General features: G+C 39.8%; 2 protein-coding genes across 5 annotated transcripts; both read right to left on the bottom strand.

Annotated features, from left to right (window-relative positions):
- Positions 1-34: 34 nt before the first annotated feature.
- Positions 35-12,410, bottom strand: ifrd2 (interferon-related developmental regulator 2). Of its 3 annotated transcripts, XM_028022205.1 has the most exons (14): positions 12,271-12,410; positions 11,862-11,994; positions 9,943-9,999; positions 5,573-5,689; positions 5,293-5,377; positions 4,682-4,806; positions 4,318-4,475; positions 3,908-3,961; positions 3,569-3,747; positions 2,648-2,756; positions 2,276-2,410; positions 2,023-2,151; positions 1,830-1,925; positions 35-1,203 (listed from the first exon to the last, which is right to left on the bottom strand). In XM_028022205.1, exons 2-14 carry the CDS (start codon positions 11,902-11,904, stop codon positions 1,123-1,125), a joined length of 1,368 nt encoding a protein of 455 aa, XP_027878006.1. In that variant the 5' UTR covers positions 11,905-11,994; positions 12,271-12,410; the 3' UTR covers positions 35-1,122. The 3 variants fall into 3 exon arrangements, with proteins under 3 accessions (XP_027878006.1, XP_027878015.1, XP_027878025.1); XM_028022214.1 differs by lacking the exon at positions 9,943-9,999 and having other exon boundaries at positions 199-1,203; positions 11,862-12,382; XM_028022224.1 differs by lacking the exons at positions 9,943-9,999; positions 11,862-11,994 and having other exon boundaries at positions 199-1,203; positions 12,271-12,378.
- A 731-nt stretch (positions 12,411-13,141) lies between these two features.
- Positions 13,142-20,184, bottom strand: amt (aminomethyltransferase). Of its 2 annotated transcripts, none has more exons than XM_028023596.1 (9): positions 19,854-20,184; positions 18,523-18,652; positions 18,289-18,369; positions 17,009-17,140; positions 16,842-16,920; positions 16,529-16,674; positions 15,563-15,743; positions 15,154-15,309; positions 13,142-14,662 (listed from the first exon to the last, which is right to left on the bottom strand). In XM_028023596.1, exons 2-9 carry the CDS (start codon positions 18,634-18,636, stop codon positions 14,487-14,489), a joined length of 1,065 nt encoding a protein of 354 aa, XP_027879397.1. In that variant the 5' UTR covers positions 18,637-18,652; positions 19,854-20,184; the 3' UTR covers positions 13,142-14,486. The 2 variants fall into 2 exon arrangements, with proteins under 2 accessions (XP_027879397.1, XP_027879388.1); XM_028023587.1 differs by having other exon boundaries at positions 18,523-18,690; positions 19,854-20,181.
- Positions 20,185-24,147: the final 3,963 nt, after the last annotated feature.

The raw sequence follows: 24,147 nt of genomic DNA, 5'->3' as shown, positions 1-24,147 counted from the left end.
ACATTTCGACAATTTGGAATAACTAAAAACAATGTAGATGTTGAACTGCTTTTTATTTCATTTGATTCCCTCCAAGAAGGATCAACAACACAGTTACTAAACTGTAAAAGTTTGCAGTGACTCTGCAAACATTCTCTGTTCTTCTGGTTTATCACCAGTTCAAACCGTTTGGCAGCCATCAAGTTCACCAAATAAAAGTCATTAAAACAGACGGATGTTTAATGTGAACTTCATTAGTTAAAAACAATGTTGTCAAACTTGCTGATCAGCAGCTGTTAAAACATTTACTGTTGTTTAGAGACTAAAATTCATTCAATTCATCTCACATACACATATGTCCATGAATCCATGTTCTATGTGTTACATACACGTAAATATGTTATGACCCGGTAACCCTCGTTAAAAATGAATCGGAAAGAAAACTTATATAAACCTCTGTCATCTTTAACCATAGTTGTGTCTGTAAACAGTTCATAATTTCAAGTTTCTTAAAAAAACCACTTATTACAGCTCTTATAATAAATTAAAACAGTAAAATACAAATTTTTCCACCAGAAAAAGCTCACTTATTTTGTAAAAGCAAAAACAATACAGAGATGACAATAATAATGTTTCTTTTTTTTAATTAGGCATCTTCTGGATTCACATGGTAAGTGTTTTATTTCATGGTTAAATTAATGTCAGATAAAACACACTCGCACATAAACACCACACACGTTTCTCAAAGGTTGCATTGCTTGAAAAGGTTTTTTTTGGCTGCTGAAGAAGCCACTCTGGCTGGGTGAGAGACATGAGGCTTTCAGGGGGGTAAACAAGGAATCAGACATCCCATACAGTAAAGACACTTAGCACAACGTTTCCTTGGCTCCTTTTTTTTGTACAGAATCAGATTCTTTAAATGTTTGGTTCAGATTTCAACCCTGTTCTGCTACTTATTAATACAAAACAAAAATGTTTTCATTAAAACCACACAACTGGTCTGGCAAAAACGCTTCATAGCAGGTAAAGCTCTTTGTAGAGCAAATGAAGAGCACAAGTGAAAAAATCTGAGTCTTTTTGTGTCTGATGGGTGAAGATCCGAAGGCATCTCAGTTCCTCATCCGCTCCCTTCTTGTCCGTCCCTCACATGACATCAGCGCGTTTGTCCCTGACTTTATTCCTCTGTTTCGTTCGGGCTTTGAAGGCAGCTGCGTTGAATAAATGCTGTTGAAGGGGGGGGAAAGTGTTTATGCTACATTAGGAGGATGTTTTTCTAGGGTGTAAGATTTCTTCGCCAGAAAAAAACATTTTTCCGTGAGGAGGTAAAAAAAAAGAAATGACCAGAGTTTCCCCAGTGCATTATAAGCCTGGCGGGCCACCAGGCTTTACTTGTGCCCCCACCAGGCTAAGCATTGCTTATTTTTTAAAGTCTTTTTAAAATGTTTGCATCTTTTAAAACTTTATAGCTGGTGTTCAAGTATTAATCTTCCAATCTTTCAATAACACATAATTATCAAGTGATATTTTCAAATTTCCTGTCAACTTTAAACATTTTTTAACTCAAAAGCACAACAGGCTGCTGCTGAGCACCCAACCACCGGGCTTAGCAAGTTTTCTGGGGGAAACCTTTAATGACTATTTCATAAACTAAGACTGAATAGCAATACATACCAGTAGAGAATGTATTGGCCTTTATTTTAAACCAATACAATTTGAAGAGGTCATGTTTTAATGGTAAAAATTAAATGGCTATTAAACTGTGTGTTTTCAAACATACTTTGTATTCTGAACAGGTATTAATGGTCTTAAGAGCCAGGAGTAAGCTAGTGAAAAAATTAATTATACTTTACCTTCTCTGCCCGTGAGATCTTACTGCCTTTGATAGTAGCAGCATCTAAGATGAGGGGAGGTCCAAGGCCAAAGATGTCTCGGAGTAGCTGGTTGTACTGCACAAAACAAGTTACATATAGAGGTTGGTTGAGGACAAATCGCCTTAATGTTCTACACAGCGTGTTTTATTGTGTTGGAGCGTTGTTACCACACCTGTAAATGGTGTCTAACTCCAGATTCTAGGATCTCCTTGAAGGCATCGTAGATTCTTTTCCTCATCCACCCATCGATGTAAACGCTCTCCATCCCAAATCTGATCTTCTCCTCATTGAAATCCTCATTCTGTGGGGACAGAAACTGGATGTCAGGAACTAAAGAGACAACAGGGATGCAGAAGAAACCGACTGCAAACAGGAAGCCAAAAGTCAAAGCCTCCAAGTTGGAAATACTTGAGACAGTTACCAACCTCTATGTAATGTAGCACCTCTCTGAAGATGGAACGCTGTTTCCTTCTGTCATTTTTGGCTCTGTGTTTGTTGCCGTCTGTGGCTAAACTCTTTAGACATTCGCACAGACTTTCAGTGTCCTCCACCTCAAACTCCTACACGAGGAACATAGCGTTAGTGACGCTAAATCAAAGGCATTTACAGTGCTTAGCAAAAGTATTTATGTTCCTTGATATTTTTCCCACATTCTATCAAATTACAACCCCAAACTTCAATAAATTTTAATAGAATTTTATGTAATAGATTGATCTGTGTTCAACAAAGTATTCATCCATTTTTCATCAATAGTTACACTATCCTCCACCATGCAAATAGTATTTGTTTGAGATTACCTCATCTATATCTCGGCCCAACTCCACCAGCAGAGCAATCGTCTCTCCCACTGCAATTCTGTAGTTGACGTCGCTGCTCTGCAGACAGGCCTGCAGCTTAGGAAGGTGCCTACAAAGAACACAGTGAACGCATAATCAGTATTTGGTAACGATTACTACCTACTGATGACATTATACAATAACGTTGGAGTACATTAGACAAAGTCCTGGGTTTAAAATCCAGCTATCAAGGGACGGCGTCCTTCAAAGTTTAGGTTCTGAAGTCTGAGGCTCAACTGTGTTGGACCTCAGACAAGTTGAAAAGCTGCAGGACATTTGTTATCGGAGACTAGATCAGATGACCACGCCCACTTCAAGGAAGGTTAGACTGATTGGCAACTGGTCATAGTTAAACAGACTCATACATGTGTCCAGATGCAAATTTCTTCTTCCACTGGAAGGCATGGACAACTGTCTTCCAGCTGAACAACTCATTGAGGTTGATGCAATGAGTAGCTTCTCATCTCTAAAACTGCCTGTGAATGCATGTGATATTTAAGACAGCACAATGAAATATCAGTGTGTGTGAGCTGTTTTGGTGGTGACTGTGTTTTGACTTAATACAGACTTCTTCTGCAAATCTTGGCTGATGTTGCAATGTGCGTTTCGAGTATTTGTCCATAAAATAAGTTGATATACATCCCACAAACACAAATTTGTGGAATGGGCAAAATAGGATGGTGGGTATTTTTTTTTATTGTGAATATGAATAAATCTAAAATAAATTTAGATGGAAAACAAAGGATAAAAAACTGGATTTTGACTGAAATTTTACATTTACTTGTTTATTCAACTGAAAAAGAATGTATCAAAACAAAAAAAGTGAGATATAAATCTTTATTTGGAGTATTAATATTTATTATGTTTTTCATGTCCACTCACAGTTCCAGCAGCTCAGTGAGTTTGGAAGTGGGACAGAGCGTGGCCAGCAGCGACCAGGCCTGCAGGGCGGCAGTGTGGAGGCCGGGCAGACCGGGTTTGGGTGTGGGCAGCGTTCCTTCTGTGTTAGGGTAGGAAGATGAGAAGACACTCTCCAGAAGAGCCAGTGACTTCACCAGGTCCTGCAACAGTTCAGATACCATGTTAAAAATGTGCATTGAACAAAAACTAAATACAAAAGCCAACATATATGAAACTCATTTATGCTTTTTTGGGTGTTTTGTCCCAGGTTTGTTATTGAGTAGTTGTGTGTTAGCACAAAACGTTGCAAACAAATCTCACCTCTCCTTCTTCTGCAGTGGAGACATAGCAACACATCCCCAAAGCCCTGGCACACTGATGAGACAGGAGATGAGCAGATGTACATTAAAACACTGAAGTTTTCTTATTAAGCCATACTGATGTACATCAATGTTTTTATCTCTGTTTTTATTTATTTATTTTTTTGTCTAAACAGTGACCGTGAATTGAAACAATTATGGTGTTTCTCTTTTTAAAACATCCAAAAAGAAGCAGAAATCTTTATTTAAAAACAAAGCAGTGTATGCATATAAAATGTTCTGAAACAGATGTGTTCAAAACTGCTAATCCCACATTTTAATCTTGGTCTTTTTTTTATCGTCCAGAACTTCCAATCAGAAAGAGTGTTTTAATTTTAAAGTGCGATTTGCTAAGAAGAGGGCATCACTAACGCTCTGACGAGCTGCTATATTGGCACTGCTGTCACTCAGGATGGAGGTGAGAACCGGACAAAGCGACTTGAAGCCCTCCTCGGCCTCGTCCCCTCCTCCGAGCTGGATGCACAGCATTGTGAAAACGTTTGCCGCCGCGGCCTGTTCCTCTCCGACGCCTGCAGACACGAAGGGACAGAGGAAGAAATTCAAGTTCGGGCGACCTAACTGGTTCACTCTAAGAACGATGTTTTATATTGCATCAAACAAGCTCAGGCAAAGCTTTCATAAAGTAATCAGAAAGTTTGTGTACAAACAAAACTAAAGCATGACGCATCAATGATGACACACAATGTCAATCTATTAACTCGATTGTCTTCGGAACCTTTTTTGAGACTTCTCTCCAGGTAGTCGCGCACCGTGAGACGGTGGCCTGTCAGGAAGTCGTACAGAACTCTGGAGGAGAAAGCTTGTCGTAGTGACTCCAGGGCTGCTAGACGAGTCTTTGCACTGGAAGAAAAAGACAAACGGAGCGAGACTTTGCAATGAGACAATAGAGGCAGTCAAAGCTTTTTGATGTTGGCTGCTTCAATATCCATCTGTTGTGGCAATATATTATTGTAAAGCAGAGTTTAATGTGCAGAACTTTGATGATCAGAACCCAACAAACTGAAGAAAACTACACAGTAGAATGATGAATATATTTGCACAGAAAATTACATTTTATAGGAGAACACAGTTACTTCATCAACACTGCAGCCCATAAATTCTTGTGTTTTCAAACTTTTAGTTTTTTGACATCTTCTTGCTGCCAATCATTAATTCAAACATGTCATCTGTCTAATAGCATTTTTGTCTCCACACACTAATTCTTGGCGTTTTGATTTTCAGGATATATTGTCCTGGAAATCAGTTTTCAGGATATAATGTTAGGTTCTAGCAGACCATCGTGCTACCACTATTTCTATTTTAGAGAAGCTAAATAAAAACCTTCACCTTCTGTCCATCAGGTTGTCTATACACTGCTTGAGCTTGTCTTCTGTTTCTTCTTGTGCAGTCTGTTCATCCACCTGCTCACTCCCTAAATATGACCAGAGAGCACTTAGAAGATAAATGTTGCGCAAAGTAGTTGTGAACAAGTTAAGACATACTATTAAACATTCAGAAAAAGTTATCTAATATTCACTACAGCAACAAGAACTAAACTTGTTTAATCAGCTGCTCTAATTTAATCAGCCTGCTTTGTGCATTATAATATCTGTGTCTCTGTACAGACCTGGGCCCTCTTCCAGGACCGAAGCAGTTTCACTGGTGCTACTGTAGTGGCTGAGAATGTCCGATGTCGGCTCATCGTCACTGGCTGCAGATTCTCCCTTCATCCCGTTTCTAACACCTGGAGACAAAAACAAAACATCCACAGAACGTGAAGCACTTGGAGGGAAAAACACCCAACAAGAACAAAGAAATCTTTTTAGTAGTAAGTTAAAATGAAGTGGGCTGAGAGAATAAGTCAACAAACGCTGTTAACAATGATCAGCAGCAATGATTATTTCCACAAGCCAGGAAAAAAAAAAGAAGTTTAAAATCAGGAGCTCTTGGAAAATAAACTCACTGTCAGCACATGTTGGTACCAGGTGAGGGTAGAACCGAGATTTGTGCTTTAGTGGACCAAGGAAAGACTTGGAACCCAGACGAAGTTGTAGAGTGAGTGTGAGTGGAAGAGTTAATTACTCTTAGAGAGAAAAAGATGCAGATTGTCTATGTTCCTTTGCTTTTCAATCATTTGTGTTTCTGACTCAAACACTTACGACCTGAGTCAGTTTCTGGTTTCTAGATACAGTGGACCCCGCCTGTTTGCCGTTATGTATTCACGTATTACCCTGTACGCACATTTTTTTATGTGGAACACAACTGAATTTTTTATGGAAAATTTGCCTATTTATGGGTTTTTCTGCAGAACAATCCATAAATAGGCAAATATTTCAAATATTTGAAAGAATACCCCAAAAGTAGCGTAAAGCAAAACTATATGTTAGCTTCTGCACTAGTCCCCAAACTGTTTCTACTGGGTAAATTAATACATATTAAAGTATATTAAAATATGAAGTTATAAGCAATTTTAGAGGGGGTCTGAAGTTTTTATATTTTGGCTGTTCGTGGGTGGCTGTGGTCCCTGAACCCAATGAATACTGAGTGCAAACTGTATACCCTATAATTAAATGGAAATGCAAAGAAAAATTTGACAACATAAATCCTGACATGATCTCATCAGACACTAAAATTGCAACATTTTCTCGAATCAGTGAATGCAGCTCAGTGAGATGCTACCAGCTCAAACTGCTAGCAACACACTTCGGTGCCGAAGTTTTTACCAAGGGAAGACTGAACGCTAACCATTCAGTTTATTTTACTGTTAAGTCAGAGGAAGCAAAGAAGCTTCTATAAAGAAAACGATGTATTCTACTGAAACTTGATGACTTTTAAAAGTGAAGAAAACAAAAAGCCTGGAATCTGAAACGTGGAATTACAAAAAATAAATATGGATTAGACACTGGCCACAAAATCTACAATCCTTGCATATGTAGTTTTCAAAAAATTCACAATGAATGATAAAATTTTGCACACACACACACACATTCATGCATGATTGCAATTTGCTACAAACTGGGCCAGACTTGTACAAACGATGACACTCATCAAGTAAAATGGCTTTCAGGATAACATCCACCAGAGGAACAGGTGGTTTTTTGGGGGGGGTTTTTCTATCTATCTATCAGGACATAATAGCTGGAAACCGCTGAACTGGAAAGGTCTTCCCATTAAGCAGTACTATGTGATGGTTTAGGCTTTTATTAGCACACCAGGGGTTTGTTCCAGCACAGCTCTGCCATGTGTGGTGGAGGAAGAAGAGGCAGGCGGCTAAGCTAACTCTCATGTTTCTGCTGCCTCAGGACTTTCTACTGTTGGTGGGATTACTGAAGACCAGCGAGGCCGTTCATCTGTCCCCTCATTGGGTGTTCACGATCCAGAATGGTCACGCTGCGTTTGTGTTCACGTTAAAAATCTACTGGTATGGTAAAAGTGATTCAGAGGTCACTCATACAGCAGGAAAGCAGAGTGATTTTATTTGAGATACCAGCTGAAGTGATTTAGTTTTAACAAACACTTGACAGTTACTCCAAACTGAACAGAAACTACAAAAGTGAGAGGAGTTACAACTTCAGCAACATTTGCTCTTGTATTATTTAGCGGTTTCCACCTGAATAAAGAAAAAAATAACTGTTCATAGTCAACCTATGACTAACTGGAAATTGAATGTGTAACCAGAGTAATAATAGGGGAAAGTTCAGCTATTCAAACCTGAGCGGACCCAGTTTTAGATTCTTCCATGTCTTTTATTTAAACTTTAGGGTAGGCTTTCTACAGCCTTATTATTAGTCCACTCATAAATGTATCCACTAATACTATGACACTACATTCATGAATTAAAAAAATAAAATAAAAATCAACTGGTGACTGAAATTATGCAATTGAAAAATACCAGCTTTTAGCAATCAGTGAGCTAACCATATAAACTGTTAGCCATTTTCATTACATGTGAAGTGTTTAAAAACTACATATCACAACTGTAGTTTTAATAGAAACCATTTAATAGAAAACTGCACTTCCTATGACATTTGTGGTTCACTCAGGCTGTGACAGAAGACTGTCAGCAAATAATAGAAAGAATTAATTTTCTGTTTTCTATTGAGGGTCCAATCTTAGGAAGTTAGAACAAAGAAAGGAAAGAGTTGTTTTAGTAACATGACCTGGGATAGTCACTACTATATGATGCTGCACTCCATTATCATTTTGTCTTTCTTAATAAAATAGTGAAAGTATTTTTAACAGTAACTCATGTTATGAAGTCGCCCCTCCTCTGTTATAAATAATAATGGTTCACAACTAGAATTTAAGAAAGAAATCGATGCTGTTCTATCTTCCTGCACGGTTATCAAAGACAAATAGGAAACTGATAAAAATGTGGATCGGAAAAATAAAGCTTTTAAAAACAATGGATCAGAATTTGAAAAACTGACTAATCATACAATATGATTTTGTCTTGTTTGTTATATTAAACGCTACAGGACACATTCTGTCTGCTTTGTTTTTATTTTTTTTGCTCTTTATCACTGTTGTGAACCTGCAAAAATTTGTTTCCATAATCAGAGTTTGCCCAACATGGGATCAACAAACAGGTTCGGTGGGAAGCCAATGCGCTCTGTGAGCGTGGACCAGTCGGCAGTTTTTCCAGTTATCCTTGAACTCCTGATCACTGCCTGCTGACTCCCACTGCAGCCCCACACACAGCGATACACCTTCCCACGCAGACCCACCCACGGCTCTGTTATCTGCCTGCCACGACTCGCATGTCATCTCATCCATCTCATCGATCGAACAAAAGACTCCAGCGGTCGGTGACGCTGACCCAAATATCACTGGACGGCTTTGTTTGGGAAATAACCTGTCATCTGAAACCACAAATCCATTTCAGTAGGCAAAGACGACTGCTGGGATTTCAGATGACTGCACATGCAAACTGTCACTTGGAGACCGAAAAAAAAAAGAACAAAAAAAAAAAACGTCTCTAATTTTATCTTCACTCAGGGAAGCCAAACGAGCAACACGTGTACACAGCTCACTGCAGCCTGCTTCCCTTCCTCCAGTCTTTATCACCCAGTGGCCACACACTGCAGTCAGGTTCTGGTGTAAGCTGGAAACAGTTTCACCAAACTGTCACCTGCTTCAGGAGGAACTGGGATTCAGGTTGGGAGTGGTGAACTTATTTTATGTTCTTCTGTGCACGAGTTTCAGCATTTAACAGTGAAACAGGTTGGAGGTTTGGGGCCGGTCAATTTCATTAAAGAGAGTTTTATTTTTAAGAAATAAATAAACTACTACAATGACGATTTAGTGCTTTTAACACTCTCTGGAGAAAACAACCTAAACTAAAAAAAAATCATGTATTATTTTCAGAAATATAAAAAAATTGCTCACATTTTATATTCTATCCATATTTTAGGCACATTTTCTGTGCTAAATTCCTAAGAAGGTCACTGTTCACATTTATGCTAGTTGTATTTTTGCTGCAAATAGCAACCAGCAGTAAATATGGCCCAATATTTAAAGACAAATATTTCGTTGTCTTTAAATAAAAAACAAAACCCTGATTTTCTCAGGTGCGTAAAAGTGTCGCCTACAAATACCACTGCTGCCTCTCTCTGGACATTTTTACCAACAGTGGCCTTTTAAAAAAATCCCCCCAACCACAATTATGCTGTTTTTGCCATCGCTTGGAACCAAAATCCAAATAATACATTTAAAAAATTCCACAATTCTACTTCCCCATCTATAAAGAGGAAAAACAATCCCTCATCATCAGCAACACTTTTAGTCAGGTCATATGGAAGTTGACTAATAATTTCAGTTAAAAAAAAAAGAAGAAAGTGTTTAAAGTCAGGTGAGGCATATGGGTGAAGAATTTAAATGGCTTCCGTGTGCTTTAGCATTTCAGTTGATGTTAAGGTTTACTGCATGCACCTTACTGAGGGTCATCGCAGGGTTTGAGCTCAACGGGGATCTGATGTTAGGAATCAGAGAAGTTACCTTTCAACGACCCTTTAGCTGAAAGTTGCAGCTGAAGAACCTCCTGACGCAGAGAGCCTGATGGAGTTGGGAGACACATGGGCAAAAGGACCAAAAGGATGTTGAAGGGAAAATGAGGGATGGCGGTGATGGAGAGAAAAACACCAGAAGTGAGCTTTATTTCTAAATCACGTTACACATGAGCACCAGTGCTCAAATGCTCCATGATCTCACTGCAGCGCCACATTTAATGACTCTGTCGATGTATTAGTTTATTTCTTTATGACTTCCCTCCTTGTAATTTCCGTTGGTAATCAATGCAACAGAGATTGTGTGTACAGACGCATGCTTTCCAAACAGGTTGGAACAGGGACACACGAGATTCACACCACTGTCATACAACATCAGGAACCTGTTAGTGTGGCTGCAGGAAAAAAAAGACAGACTTGCACATGGCGCGCAGATTTTCCACTTTCAGCACTCTGAAACCTAACTGTACAACCAGCTGTGCACAATTTAAGTAGCATGATATCACTGCTGCTAAAAATAGTATGCAGTTCACTGTAACCCTGCATGCAAGAGTACACTATGTTAGTACTGTAAATGTCCGAGTAATCAGAAAAATGAACCTCGTACAAAAAAAAAAGTGTTTCTAAAGGGAGCTGCATGTTCTAAAGTGCATTACGAATGTTAGTGTAGCAACAAATTAATGTGGTCGCAATTTTAAGGTATTTGAAAGAAAAAAGGAGACAAAAAAAACACACCACAATATATTATAGTTAAGATCAGGATCAGCTATGAGGAACAGAGATTGCTTTGCTATTCATGCTGATCTCTTAATAAAAAAAAATGTTGAAAATAGTTTAAAATATCAACTCTGCCATCATGTTGTCTCTGTTTTGAAATATTTGTGAAATCCAGATTGTGTGACATTACGTCTGGTGCCAATAAAAATACTAGTCATTCATGACAAAAAGGTTTCTTAAGGCTTAAACGTAGGTATTTATTTATAAAATACCTTGCAGGAAAAAGTTCAATAAATTATGACTACACTGCTATAGCCTCAGTTTTCTTATAAAATTGGTATGTTGCAATTAATGATGCACAATGATCTTTTCCGGAATTATAAATTCTTATTTTATTTAAGGTTTGGCTTGCTGATATCTGTTTTAATCAGTTATTGTTTTTAGGACAAATAAAGTTTTTTGTTTGTATATATATCTGCTCTACTGATTCTCAATAAGAGTTCCTGATTAGTAAAATGGTTGATTAGATTGTCTCACTGATGTTTTTGTGCATTTGTACTTAGTTGTAGGTGTGCAAATAGCTCTGTCCAAATGTGGAGCATTTTACTGCGTGTTTAGCTTTTCAATGAAAAAGAGCAACACAGCAATGTAAACAGAACGTTGTTTTACATATGTCATTCTCCATGTGTCAAAATATATTTTGAATTTTTTTTTAGAGTTTAGAGTTTTTGAGTACAGAAATCGGAATTGGCTGAAATCAGATTTAAAAGCTTTGCAAAATTGGTGAGAAATCACAAATGATCACAAATAGGTGCATCTCCAACACCTATTTTCATTCATGATAAAAAACACATTGTACTTACAAAACTGCACTCGTTTGTAAATATGCTAATGTCTAATCAAAAGTCATCTGTCATGCTAAAAGAAGTCATGGGTGACAAATCGCGCTAAAACCTTACAAAAAAACATTCTGCAAATATTACGAATCGTAATAAATTGTAAAATAGCTTAAAGATGCGGTGGTTGCCAGGTGCAACAATGACAGGTTTACACGCTGGAGTCAGAAGAGCAACAGGCTGCTGTCGCCACATGGACACCATAAATGTTACTACAAGATGTTTTTCAGATTATGCGTCCTGTTGTTTTCTTCTGTCTACAAAGGTGGACGGGGGTTTCCGTGCTACTGTTACTCACCCGGCTTACTGGAGCCACGTTTCCCTTTTTTACTCCGCGGCATGTCGAGCAGATCCTCCGGGTCACAACAAAGCTAGCTGAGGTAGCAGCGTCGGTTAGCCTCCTTCTAGTCCGCTGCGCTGTTGTTTAACAGCTGGAGACAGAGAAAGACGCCTGTCTAAATTATCCCTGTTGCCCAAACTTCTGTTTATGAGTCAAAGACTATAAAACCGACACATTTTTTTTCCCCCAGCAAACTCTTCTGTTGACACTTCTTCGCCCAGCGTCAGTGACGAGCGACACCAACCACGTTTTGCAACTCTCTGCCGTCTTCAATCCCGGAAAAAAGAGCTGTCCAGAGCGGGTTATGTCCCACTTTTTTACCACTTACTCTGTGTATTATCTGTGATTGTCCCCGGGTAATCTATACCTGACGCCAGGTTGAGATGGTAAATATTTCTCGAAGTGTTTAGGACGGAGTTTGGAGCACGCTGCTGTCACCAGGTCCACCATCTTCCCCACAGTAACTACTGAACCCACCGGTTACGCGAGTTGCCAGGTTGGTTGGTTCTGGCGATATCCCCCGTTTCCGGCTTTGGTAGGTCATACACCAAAACCATTATTTTTGAAATGCTCAGTAAAAATATATATTATTGTTATATTATTTTAGCTGGACCCAGGCCTAAGTATTTGGCCTACACGTTAAGTTTCTATGTAAAGGAGAAAGTGTTTGCTTATCTCTTATTAAACTTTAAGACTACACTGCACAAAACCATCAACATTAAACCCAACTGAACCTCTCCCATTTTAGGGGGGTTAGGATTAGCAGTATTCTCCTATTGTGTATACCCCAGATTAATAAGCCTGAGACGTTTTTTAAATATTTTTTTCTTTACTTTATTAAATTCAGAAGTGTAAATGTTTGGCCCAATCTGACTTAGCTTGAGGCATTTTGACAAGAAAAATGTGTAAAAATGTTGGTCTCTTGTTGAGGGTGAGAAAGTTGTGCTATTTATTTAAAAGTAAAATAAAATAAAATACATTTCTAGCATTGGTCTTCCAAATAATAAATGCGCTGCTTTGTGTTGGTCTATCGCACGAGATCATTTTTGGCTGAAATGTGACAAAACATGAAAAACTGCGTTTAAGTCATTTGGCAAGGCACCATATATGAGAAACAACTACTTGCAAATTTTGCAAGTGGAAATAGTAACAGTAAGAGTTGTAAAACACTTTCTTAATTGGCCCTTCTTAATTTCATAAGTTTCCATTTCAGAAGCAAAATAAATAAACAATCAGAGGCAACTAGAAAAGCACGTTTTATTTACTCAAAAGTAACTCTCCCCTGAAAAATGCTTAAGAAGTTCACACAAACGTTCAGCCATACATAAAAACCCAAGTTAATCACATTGTTGCACAGTTTCAAGTTGGCAAGTCAGTAGTCAAGTCATCAAGTCACCAGAAACCTCGTGTGAAAACAGAAAGCTCTAATTACATATTGAATATTTTTATTAGTAGTAAAGATTAAATGTTAAACTAAGCAATCTCTATAAATTAGACCGTTATTTTTCCCTTCTGGATTTATGAATTGATACTATCAAAACATACAAATAAACATCGTCATCATTATCATCATAGGATCAAAAACGCCAAACCCCGTCATATTTGTTCATAGCTACTGTAAATGCAAATATTTCTATGCATCTGTGGCATTAAGACAGTATTAGAAGACAAAAAAGCGTGCATGAATGTGCTACAGGCTAAATCACAAAATAGTAGTTTGTTAGTCACACAGTCTCACTTGTCAGGCTCTGACATTTGTCTCCATCTTTCATGTTGTACCCTCATATTTCAACCAATGTGAAGAATTTTCTTTTCATCATAGTTAAATTGATTATTGAGACTGATGGTCATAAAAATGCTAAAATCTCATATATAACTAAAAATGTTTGCTGAAAACTTTGTAATAACTCTATAATGACTTGGAGTGACCTACAGCTGGTCGATGTAATTTACTAGAGTCCTGTAACCAAATTTTTCCACTAGGAGAACAATGTAGGAATGTACTTGTCAATGTTGTCAAGGTGAGTGCAAGTTGAATGCAAATTTACAAATGGTCCTTATAAAGTGTACCACAGACGGTGGCTCCATTTGGTACTAGAAAGGAAAAGTAAAATAAAATAAAATAAAGAGGTGAGGGACAAAAAGAGTAGCCTGCAAATTGTTGGTTTGATGATTTGCTTGTTTAGTTTGGTTTGTTTCATAATGACTTGACAAATAAAAGTTTCTATTGTGGTCCCATAACTGTGCTAACATCATCAGTGCTACCTGTACTCTCATGCCACCTGCTTTTCATTCCAAACAGATTAAACAATGTTACCAAACTATGGATTCAAGTCAGGATGCCAACTGTACGATAATAAAACTCAGTCTTTTCTTTACATCTTCCATCAGTTTTCTGCTTTCAATATGGTTGTTCACAGCTGAACACCAACCACGTTTACAGTGTTGCATTTTTTTTCCCCCCACACTTGCTGGAAAGTATTTTTAAATCCTAAATTGGCCTTGTATTGCTGGAGTTAAACACCAGGGGGCGACGACTGTAAATGAGAGAGGCAATTGGTAGAATGATCCAGTGTGTGGTTCCTATCCAGTGTAGTAGTTTGTGGGGACAAAGGGCATCTTGCTGACAATGGCTGGGACTGTTTTCTTTCTGATTTCAACCTGGACGGCTGCTCCGTTCTTGGCAAATGCTGCGTCCACGTAACCCATGGCGACGTTCTTTTTCAGACAGGGAGAGGGACAGCCGCTGGTCACTTCCCCTATAAAGAACGAGAAAGGTGTCAGTGAAAATAAATAAACTGTGTGATGACACTAGTTTAATAAACCCTCCTAAATAGACTCATGAAAAACAACATTCAGGCATTGGTTTGTATTCCAGATAATGGATTATTGCTCATTTATTTAGAAAGTAGCAAGTGTTTGAATTCATCTATGGCTAATAAATTGCCTTACAATTAAAAATGTGATGTAATGCATGAGATTTTAAATTAAATTGTACATTTTGTGAAGAGTTACGGTTTAGGAAAATGCAAGGGTTTTGTTGACCCCTAGTGGTCAAATTATTTAAGCCTGTTCGGACAACAAACAAAAAGGTGATTCAGATATTTTAATACTTAATTTAACAAATACATAGTTCTATTTACCTAACAGGGATATACAGTTGCATTACTTTCTTATGTGATTCTCTCCATATGATTCTACTCTCAATTTCAAATTCAGATAAGGCCTTGGCTCCTTGTCGCTCCCTCACCTATGACCTGTCCGTCAGGGCTCAGGATGGGGGTGTGCTGTCTCACTGGGGGACCGGTGGACACCAGTCCAACTCTTTTCCTAGCCGTCTTGGCTTTGATTTGAGGCACAATGATGTCAGCGCCAGGGAAATCCTTCGTCTGACGCCTACGCTTCCCTGCGAGTGAGAAGGAAAACCAACAGACCCCTTTTAAAATGTTTAATTAAGCAGGTTTCCATTACATAAAATAAGATAGGACTCATCAAATATTAAAAAATATCCAAAAGGATAGACAGGAGAGAGCATTACTTGCTGCCTTGCTCAGGCTGAAGTGAAAAATGCACCGACTTACACACTTATGAGTGTCTGTGCTCAACTATGCATGTATTCAATAGCTACATGAAGACTGTTACCAGAAATAAAGCCTAACCTATCGTCCAAACAAGACTGGCTTCCACAGGCGTGGTGGTCTCATCTATGTCGTTGCCGTAGAGACAAAGTCCCGCCTCCAGCCGAAGACTGTCTCTGGCTCCCAGACCGGCCAGCTTCACCTCATTGTTGCTAAGCAGCTTCTCTGCCAGCTCAACCACTCTGGAACGAGGAACAGAAATCTGGGAGACACAGACAGACAGAGTAACTTTAACGCCGGCGTTCTACATGTTATGGTTTCTGTTGCAGGAATAAAATCCAAAAGACTACTGACATCTACCAACCCTGGAGGAGCTATGGAGCTCCACAGCTCATGTGGGAGACTTTACAGGATAACTGTGACTTGGTCACTCTGCAGATCTGATCTTTTTGGGAGAATGGGACAGAAAGTCATAGGAAAAAAAACCTTTTTGCAGTTTGCCACAAGTCACCCAAACGTGCAAGAAAGTGTTGTGGTCACAAAAGACCACAAATGTTTGGGCCTTTGTGGAAACTACATTTAGCACTTCATTTTAAACAACTCATCTCCATGTTGGTGTGGCATCATGCTGTGTAATGTATATATATACTGTTTCTTCAAAAACCTAAAATGCATTCAGCCAAGTCGCTGGGTTGCTAGGTGTTTGTGGTACTTACCATAAAGTCAACATGAAAACAGAAACCTTGGTTAATTAAAGACAAATGCTTTATGTTTACCTAATATTTTCCCTTTGAAGAAGATTTTAAATCTCTTGAGTTGATATGGAGAGATTTCATTTGGTCACCCCTGGTTTAGGTCGAAGTGTACTTCAGTATTAGAATGGTCCAAAGATTTATCACTATGGATACAACCTTTGACCTTTGACACATTTTTTAAACATTCAGTCAGAATAGTCTGGGGATTTCTGAGAAAAGAAGCCCAACAATGGACAGAAATGAACAACCAGACCCCGATCCAAAGCTTTAGCATCGCAATGGAGATGCTCACCTCCACCCCGTCCTCTCCGGTGTATCCGCAGCGGGTCACCCTGCAGTCAGGAATACCGAACACCGTGACCAGGGTGGAGGTCATGAAGGTCAGCTTACTGAGATCTCCTTTCAGCCCAGCCTGAAGCACCTGAGCCATGGTGGGACCTGATGACACAAAATGACTTGGAAATTTAAGCACAGAGCGAGATTTAGCTTATCTTGCAACGGGAGAGACAAAAGTAAAGCAATGTATATGAAACCTATTAAAGAATGAAATAACAAAGGATACTTTAAGAAGGGAGAGCAAATGAAAGACCGAATGGGTGTTTGACCTTGAAGTGCAATCAGGGCTTCGTCAATGAACTCCAGGTCCACATCAAACCCGGCAGCGTTGTACTCTGCCAGTCTGGCCTAAGAATTAAAACACACACACACCCACACACACATCAGTCATTTCCCAGGCGATTCCAGGCTACTCAGCCTCCACAGATTCCTTCACCTTCATATGAGCCGAGTCTTTGTCGGCGCAGCCGGCGTTGGAGACCACATAGAGGTAACCCTGGTCGGTCTTTGTCACTATGAGGTCATCAATGATTCCTCCTTTCTCATTGGTGAAGAGGGACAACGTACCCTGAAAGGTGAGAAGAAAAAGGAGTGGGAAGAGTTAAAGATAAACTCAAGAATTTACTGTAAGGATATGAATAGATCTACTTCTCTGTTAAAACAATGATAAACTTAAAGCTTACAGATTTATCTCTTTATGCGTTTAGGATTATCGATGTCCCAATACACAGAGAGAGATGAAAGCCAAACTGGATTCTACGGTATATGCAGGCCCGGCGGCATGGTCAGCCATGCCAGGGGGGCGTGTTTGTCGTTTTTACTTTAAATGACCAACTCTCTGTTATTCCTATGTTGATTTGATGCAATAGGGGCTTCCACACTTCCCATATCTGAGCATTTTGTCACTTATTTTTCAGCAGTTAAAACTGTTTAATCCATTGTTAACACGTCGTAACCTGCTTTTCCGAGCAGCCTTTAAATGCAACATGAGCTCTAAGACGCTCACACTGGGTTTACACCTGTGCGGCAGCGAAGGAGACCTGCTGCTGCTGTGCAGAGCTACTCAGGTGTGTGATAGAATGATGGCAGCAAACCAGCAAAACACAAAGAACTTGGCACAGTTTTTCCCCCAAACTAACCGAATGAGTTCAGTAATGCTGTTGGATGGAGGTAATGTTAGCTAAAAGATGACTAGCTAATACCAGTACAACACATTAAGCTTGTTAACAAGTAGTCTATAGGCTACTGATGTTATATATGTTCAAAAGTGGGTAGTACTTGTTACATTCACTTGAGTGACTTTTTTGGATAAAATGTACTTATATGAGTAGTGTTACTGAACTGTACCTTTTTCTTTTACTTGAGTAATATTATTATTGCTACGCAGATTCATTTTGCCCCCCAAAATAAGCTGATGCTCCCTATTGAACTTGTCTGATTATTAGGAAACATAGATTAACAAAGTTAAAGCTATCTCGTAGATTTAAAGGTCAGTAAAAACTTCTTTGAGATATATAAAAGGTCTATTTACTACTATGTAGTCAAAAAAAGAAGACGGACTACACTTCGAAGGTTTTTAGAACTAATTTCTGCATTGTTCTCATGTATTTGGAAGTAGAAATACATTTGAAAAGCAGTTAAAGCTACAGATCATCTTGTTGGAATCACACACAGATTTACAAGGTGAGAACTGGTAACAGCTAACCCTTCTTCTACCTGGTTGTCCTTCAGCTCTGCGATATCTGCAACCACCAGAGACTCCATGAACTTTATCCGGTCTTTTCCGTGGATTTTGGTCTGACTCAAGAAACAAGAGGAAAATAGGAATACAGTGGTTAAATGTATGAAGCGAATGTATTTCTATAAAGGCTAATCTCCGTTTGTCTTGTCCCGATTTCAAACCGGTGAGCAAAGCCAAATCTGGAGCACTTCAGCTTCAGCGTGCCTCACCTGGAGCATGTGGCTGACATCAAAGATGGAGCAGTGCTCCCTGGTGTGCATGTGTGAGGCGATGTGACTGTCTTTGTACTGGACAGGCATACTCCAGCCTGCAAACTCCACCATCTTTCCACCATTGTTCCTGTGGAAGTCAAAGAGAGTGGTTTTCTTCAGGGCAGCCTGGTGGGAAGAGGGGGGGGGGGGGGGCGGAACGACCGAGTCAGAGGAGTTAACAGAAACACAGCAACTACACGTTTTTGTTTTTTTTTGGTTTTTAAATGCTTGACTTTTGAAAGCAACAGACTGCATTGGACTTCATTTAGGGCTACCGAAGTAGAAGGGGTTGAAAGAAAATGCAAAAACTGTATTTATGCATTTTGCAACTGTTAACCGTATCCAAATCTACGTGGAGAAAATTGCTTTGCAGGGAAGAAGAAACAGAATAAAAGTTTAAATTTGCCTGATACGCAAAACTACTGAGACGATGTGTAATCAAGCAAAATCCTGACACATAGACAGCTCTACTGATAGCCTGCCATCTGTCACAATCCCATCTTCAGTTGTTTAAAAAAAAAAAAAAAAATTATGACCTTTAAACTGGCGGGGGCTTATCAGCCTGCTCTGATAACAACAGAGAAGCAGTCACTCGTGTTTCCAGTAAAGTCATTTCGTGCAGCTCGGTGAAGTGAAGCAGACAGAGCGTCTGCTGGGACACATGCACATCATGTCTGCATGAGCAGGCTCCTGTTGTAGAGCACAATTCTGTTATTACTGAAACACGAAGCCACGCAGAAACAGCCAGGTTTACACTGAGGGAATCCAAAACGTGACTGCACTAACAAGGTGAACTGAAATGCAAACACACTCCACAGGCTCAGTCACCGGAAGGCATTTCTGATTTAGCAAAAGGTGATCAGATCTGGTCAGATCCTTTGTGTGGATTAGGACATTTAGGGCTGAGTGTGGGTTGAAGGGTTCACGTGCTTTTGCTCAAATGCACGTGAACCCTTGGTTCAAAGTGCTTGAACAAAGTACCGAACTGTCACTCGCCATTCATTAAGCACATGATGCACTTGAAATAGTGGGAATCTTTCATTTAAGGGCAAAACAATTTTGATTTGCAGATTGGGGAAACAAAACTAAAAAAATAAATAAAAAAGACAAACAAAACACACATTTGAAACACTTCCACCAAATGGTTTCAAACGCCGTAATGACCAATCAGAACGCGTTAAAGATGCAATTTTCTGCAAATTAAACCCCAGTGTAATGGTCTGCTCAAAGCAGTCGTAATCCTCCAGAAAGGCAGCAAAAAAGAAATCAATCTGCAGCTTTCCCCATACCTCTGCACTGAAATCCCGTCTCTCCTGTAGTATCTTCCCCGCACATCCAGCACCCGTGACCCGCAGCAAGCACTCCCTAGAAGCCCGCAGCCCGAGCCCCGAGCCCCCGGCCGTAACCCGAGCCCACATCCTGCAGCCTGATCCCCGCTCAAGTGTTTAACTTGGACCCGCTCGGCGCTACAGCCGCGTTAGCACTTCCGCTTTGCGTCCAAACTCTTTTGAACTCAACAACGTGGGATCCCTGCTTTCCTTGCAAAAAAAAAAAACAAAAAAAAAACACATGAAGCGTAGGTAACGATGAAGGAAGGAGCAAAGACTTGTGGGAAACGTAGTTGATAAGTTCACTTTAGTTCACTGGAGATCAGCGTTTTTAAAGCGGGACTAGGATGTTTTGGTCATGTCCCAGCCTCAGAGTGTGCAACAAATTACTCTCTGATCTCATCAGTGACAGATCATAGTACCATGGCAACAGGGGGAAACAGAAACGTTTCCACACTACAACCACAGTGATTTTTAAGTGATGAGCAAATACTTAATTATAATTTTAAGGCTGAAGGAAAATAATGTTCTTTTATTAACAAAAAATAAATAAATAACAGAAGCTATGTTTTTTGTTTTGTAAACAGCTCCAGCTCTGTTAGATTGGACGGAGATCACCACAGATTCTCAATTTTAAACATTGACTAGGCCGTCCCTGCACATGAATGTGGGTTGATTCCATCCCATCCCTTTCACCTGACCTTGCAGAAGAAAATTACCCCCACAACATGATGCTCCTGTCACTTTGGTGCATTTAGCCTCATCTGTGGCTCGTTTCACACCTAACATGACCTTTTGGATATAGATCAAACAGTAAAATATGGGTTCCAAATAGCCCCTTTTTCATAAAGGTCTCATTTTTGGAGTGGACAACTAATAATGGTAATGTCCTCAGATTATCCTCAGATTATCTGAGTAGCGCTCTGTGTACACTGTTGGGTGGACAGCCATATCGTGGTAGGTTTTGATGTTGTACCATAAGTTTTCCATTTTTCCAGCAGATGATAGACAGTTTGAGCAGCGCTCTTTGAGATGAAAAGCCTGACCTTCTCCACAGCTTCATCCCTAAAGTTTTACTAAAATGTCTGACGAGTAGACTTTATGAGATGATGGAGCCAAGATATAAGCATAACAGTCTTTATCCACAAAACAAAAAGCTTTTGTTAAAATAACTGTGTCTTGATGATTGGATGGATGTTTGTACATTAAAATTTTCCAAGGGTTTCAAAAACCCTTAAAAAAAACGTTACTCAGCAAAATATTCCAGACATTTTTACTATAGCTAGCACATTTAACTGTAACTATGTCACCAGCTTCACAATGCAATTTTTTCAGATTAGGACATGCAGAAACAACAGGAAAAGATCAATTCCACAGACTCTGTCAGCATTGATTTGTTTGTTAAAGCTTTAAATCTGCTTCCATCAGTCAAAATCTCTGATATTTTTCTGTCAGTGTTTGTGTGTGTTGATCCCATCATGCCTTTCACCCCGGTCACTGAGTCATCCTTTTGGCCAGAGGAACTAATAATAATCTCATGTCTCTGGTGCTATTTTGGACTGTGAAGGCCTGCAAAGCCAAGCATGTGCATGTTGGGAGGGGGAGCACTAAGGCAGAGAAGAAAACTTCCTCTGCTGCTCATATCTCTTTCCTTACGTCTCCTATATAGTGCGGCTGCGGTGGGTTAAATCTGAAAATACAGACTCAAACCCAGTTTGGCCTCTATTGGTTCTGGAGCGTCCTGGAACTTTGTTGAGACTTTAGAAAATTTGTACCTGGAACCAGCCAGCTTTTTTTTGTTTGTTTGTTTGTTTTGTTTTCCTTTGTGAAGGAACAAAGTGGACCAAATGTAGTTGGATTAATCTGGCTTCAGTTGACAGAGCTCCTGGAATGTGGATTTTCACTCAAAAATACATTTTGATGTTCCTCTTGTTGGCTCAGATGCATGCTTTGGCAGTTTGCTGTCAGCATGTGAGAGGTGAACCAGAAGACTAGAAGACCATAATACGGCAAACAAGATTTCCTTTAATAGTGTCACAAGGTAAGAGGAATCGTCAGACAGGTGGCCAACCATTGCATCAGACTAATTCACAGTCTGAATTAATCTGATGCAATTCAGACTGTGAATCAGTAAGTGTGTACTGTCAGTCATTTATCAGTCTGTCAGTCATTTATTAGTCATGAGCACATTCTGTCCTTTGACCCTTGATTCAAATTCCATCAGCATCATGTTTGATAAGCAGTTCTAATAATAGGTCTCATACCTAAGATATTCATGCATGTTTTGTTGTCAAATAGACTGAAATGATCTGTTCTTTTCTTGGACATATGAATAGATTCTAACTGGCCTGTTTCTTTAATCTTAACATCTAATTCTTTCTGTGATGTGACGTGTATAAACCAAAACAAAACAAGTTAGTGCAACACCATGGAGCAGAAGGAATGGAAATCCATTCACCAAATTAGTCTGTATGAATCTAGCTGTTCTATGGATGTGTTGGAGGTCTCTGTTAGAAAACGTTGCAGATCAAACAGCCTCATGAAGATCAAGGAACACATCAGACAGATCAGGGAGAAAGCTGTGGAGAAGTTTAAATCAGGCTTAAGGATTAAAATGATATTCCAAGCTTTGAACATTTCGCAGAGTTTCTGTTCAATTCATAATCTGCAAAATGGAAAGGATATGACACGACTGCACACCCGCCAAGACATGGCCGTCCAACTAAACTAACAAGTTGGACACAAAAAGCATTAATCAGAGAAACAGACAAGAGGCCCATGGTCACTCGGGAGGGAGAATCTGCTGAGACGAACCTGGCCTTTTACAGAAGACTGGCAATAATGGGGAATCCCAGAAACAGGAGATAGCAAGAGACTTGAGAACGGGGATAAGTTTTCACCTTCCTACAGAAAAACAACCCGTAACATGCAGCCGGAGCTGCAATTGGATGGTTCAAATCAAGGTGGGTTTATTTGTTAGAACAGCCCAGTGAAAGTCCTAATTTAAATCCAATTCATAATTTTCTACTTAGGAGCATTAGGGTGTAATGTGTCGAATACATAGAAAATCTTCTCAGTTTTATTTGCAAAAAGATGTCCTCCTACTTCTCCATAGTAAGTTAATTCATGTTTGTCCATCTCCTTAAATATCACTAAAGTCACATCTGCCCCCACATTTTCCCTCAGTTGAAGGAAACATGTCGAGGCCTCCGTCGTCCCAGACCACCCCTCAGTTCTACAGGGTGAGCGAGAGAGACCTCACCGAGATCGAGCTGCATTCCGTCGACTCCATCAACGACCTCCACCGAACGCACCCCGAGCACAGCCACAAAGGTGCTCACAGTCTCAACAAACACATCCACATTTGGCCAATCGACTTACTTTTCACCCCGTGTCCTTTTCAGGGATGAGGCCTCCTCGCCCTGCGTACACACCGTCCCCAAACGGGAATCTGTACACCCATGACGGGACGGCGGTCAGTCAGAGAGCGCGCCCGCTGGGCAGCAAATGGCAGAGACGTCTTCAGGACATGTTGACGCCGAGTTCATCGAGGGCTTACGCCACGAGCTGCGCCATCGTCACCCTGCTTCTGCTCACAGTGTTGCTCATCTTCGTTTTAGGCAATACGTCTGTTTTTATTTGAATTTCGCAAAGATTCTGTTGTTCTTGACCCTTTGGCCGATAATGTCTGCTTCAGCTTTAACAGTTTTCGTTAAAGAAAAACAAAAATGTTTCTCAAAAATCACTCTTTTTCAGGAATTTAGAAGATAGAAAAGCATAGTAATCCCAACAGGTCTTGAACAGGAAATGTTTAGTCTGACTTGAGAAAAATAAGATTTTGTGTATTTTTATACAGCACATGTAAAATCGACTAAATCAGCTTCAAAATGGGCATCACCTACATAGGCGTATTATTAATCCTTCTAATCATGAAATAATTTCAGCCCATTTCTATCCTTAGGGTTCCCCATATGAAAATTTAAGCCAATACCAAATAAAATGTAATGACTTCTTAAAAAAAAAAAAATAAATAAACCCAATATCTGCATTTGTTCCTCCTCCAGTTCAGCAGGGCGGTGCCGTCAGGATGCTGAGTGAGGCTGTGAGGGAAAAGGAGGCTGCAGCCAACAAGCTGGAGCTGCTGATCCAGGAGCTGCAGGAACTGAGGCGAAACATGACAGCCGTGAGACGGGGGACATGAGGAGGACACGCAGCGCTGTGCTAGTGCACTCACACAAGCTTGTTTTATAGATGT

The sequence above is a fragment of the Xiphophorus couchianus genome, chromosome 1 (genome assembly GCF_001444195.1).
Source record: "Xiphophorus couchianus chromosome 1, X_couchianus-1.0, whole genome shotgun sequence".
In the NCBI taxonomy this organism is placed as follows: Eukaryota; Metazoa; Chordata; class Actinopteri; order Cyprinodontiformes; family Poeciliidae; genus Xiphophorus; species Xiphophorus couchianus.
Note: the sequence above shows the minus strand (reverse complement) of the source record. Positions and strands in the feature narration are given on the sequence as shown.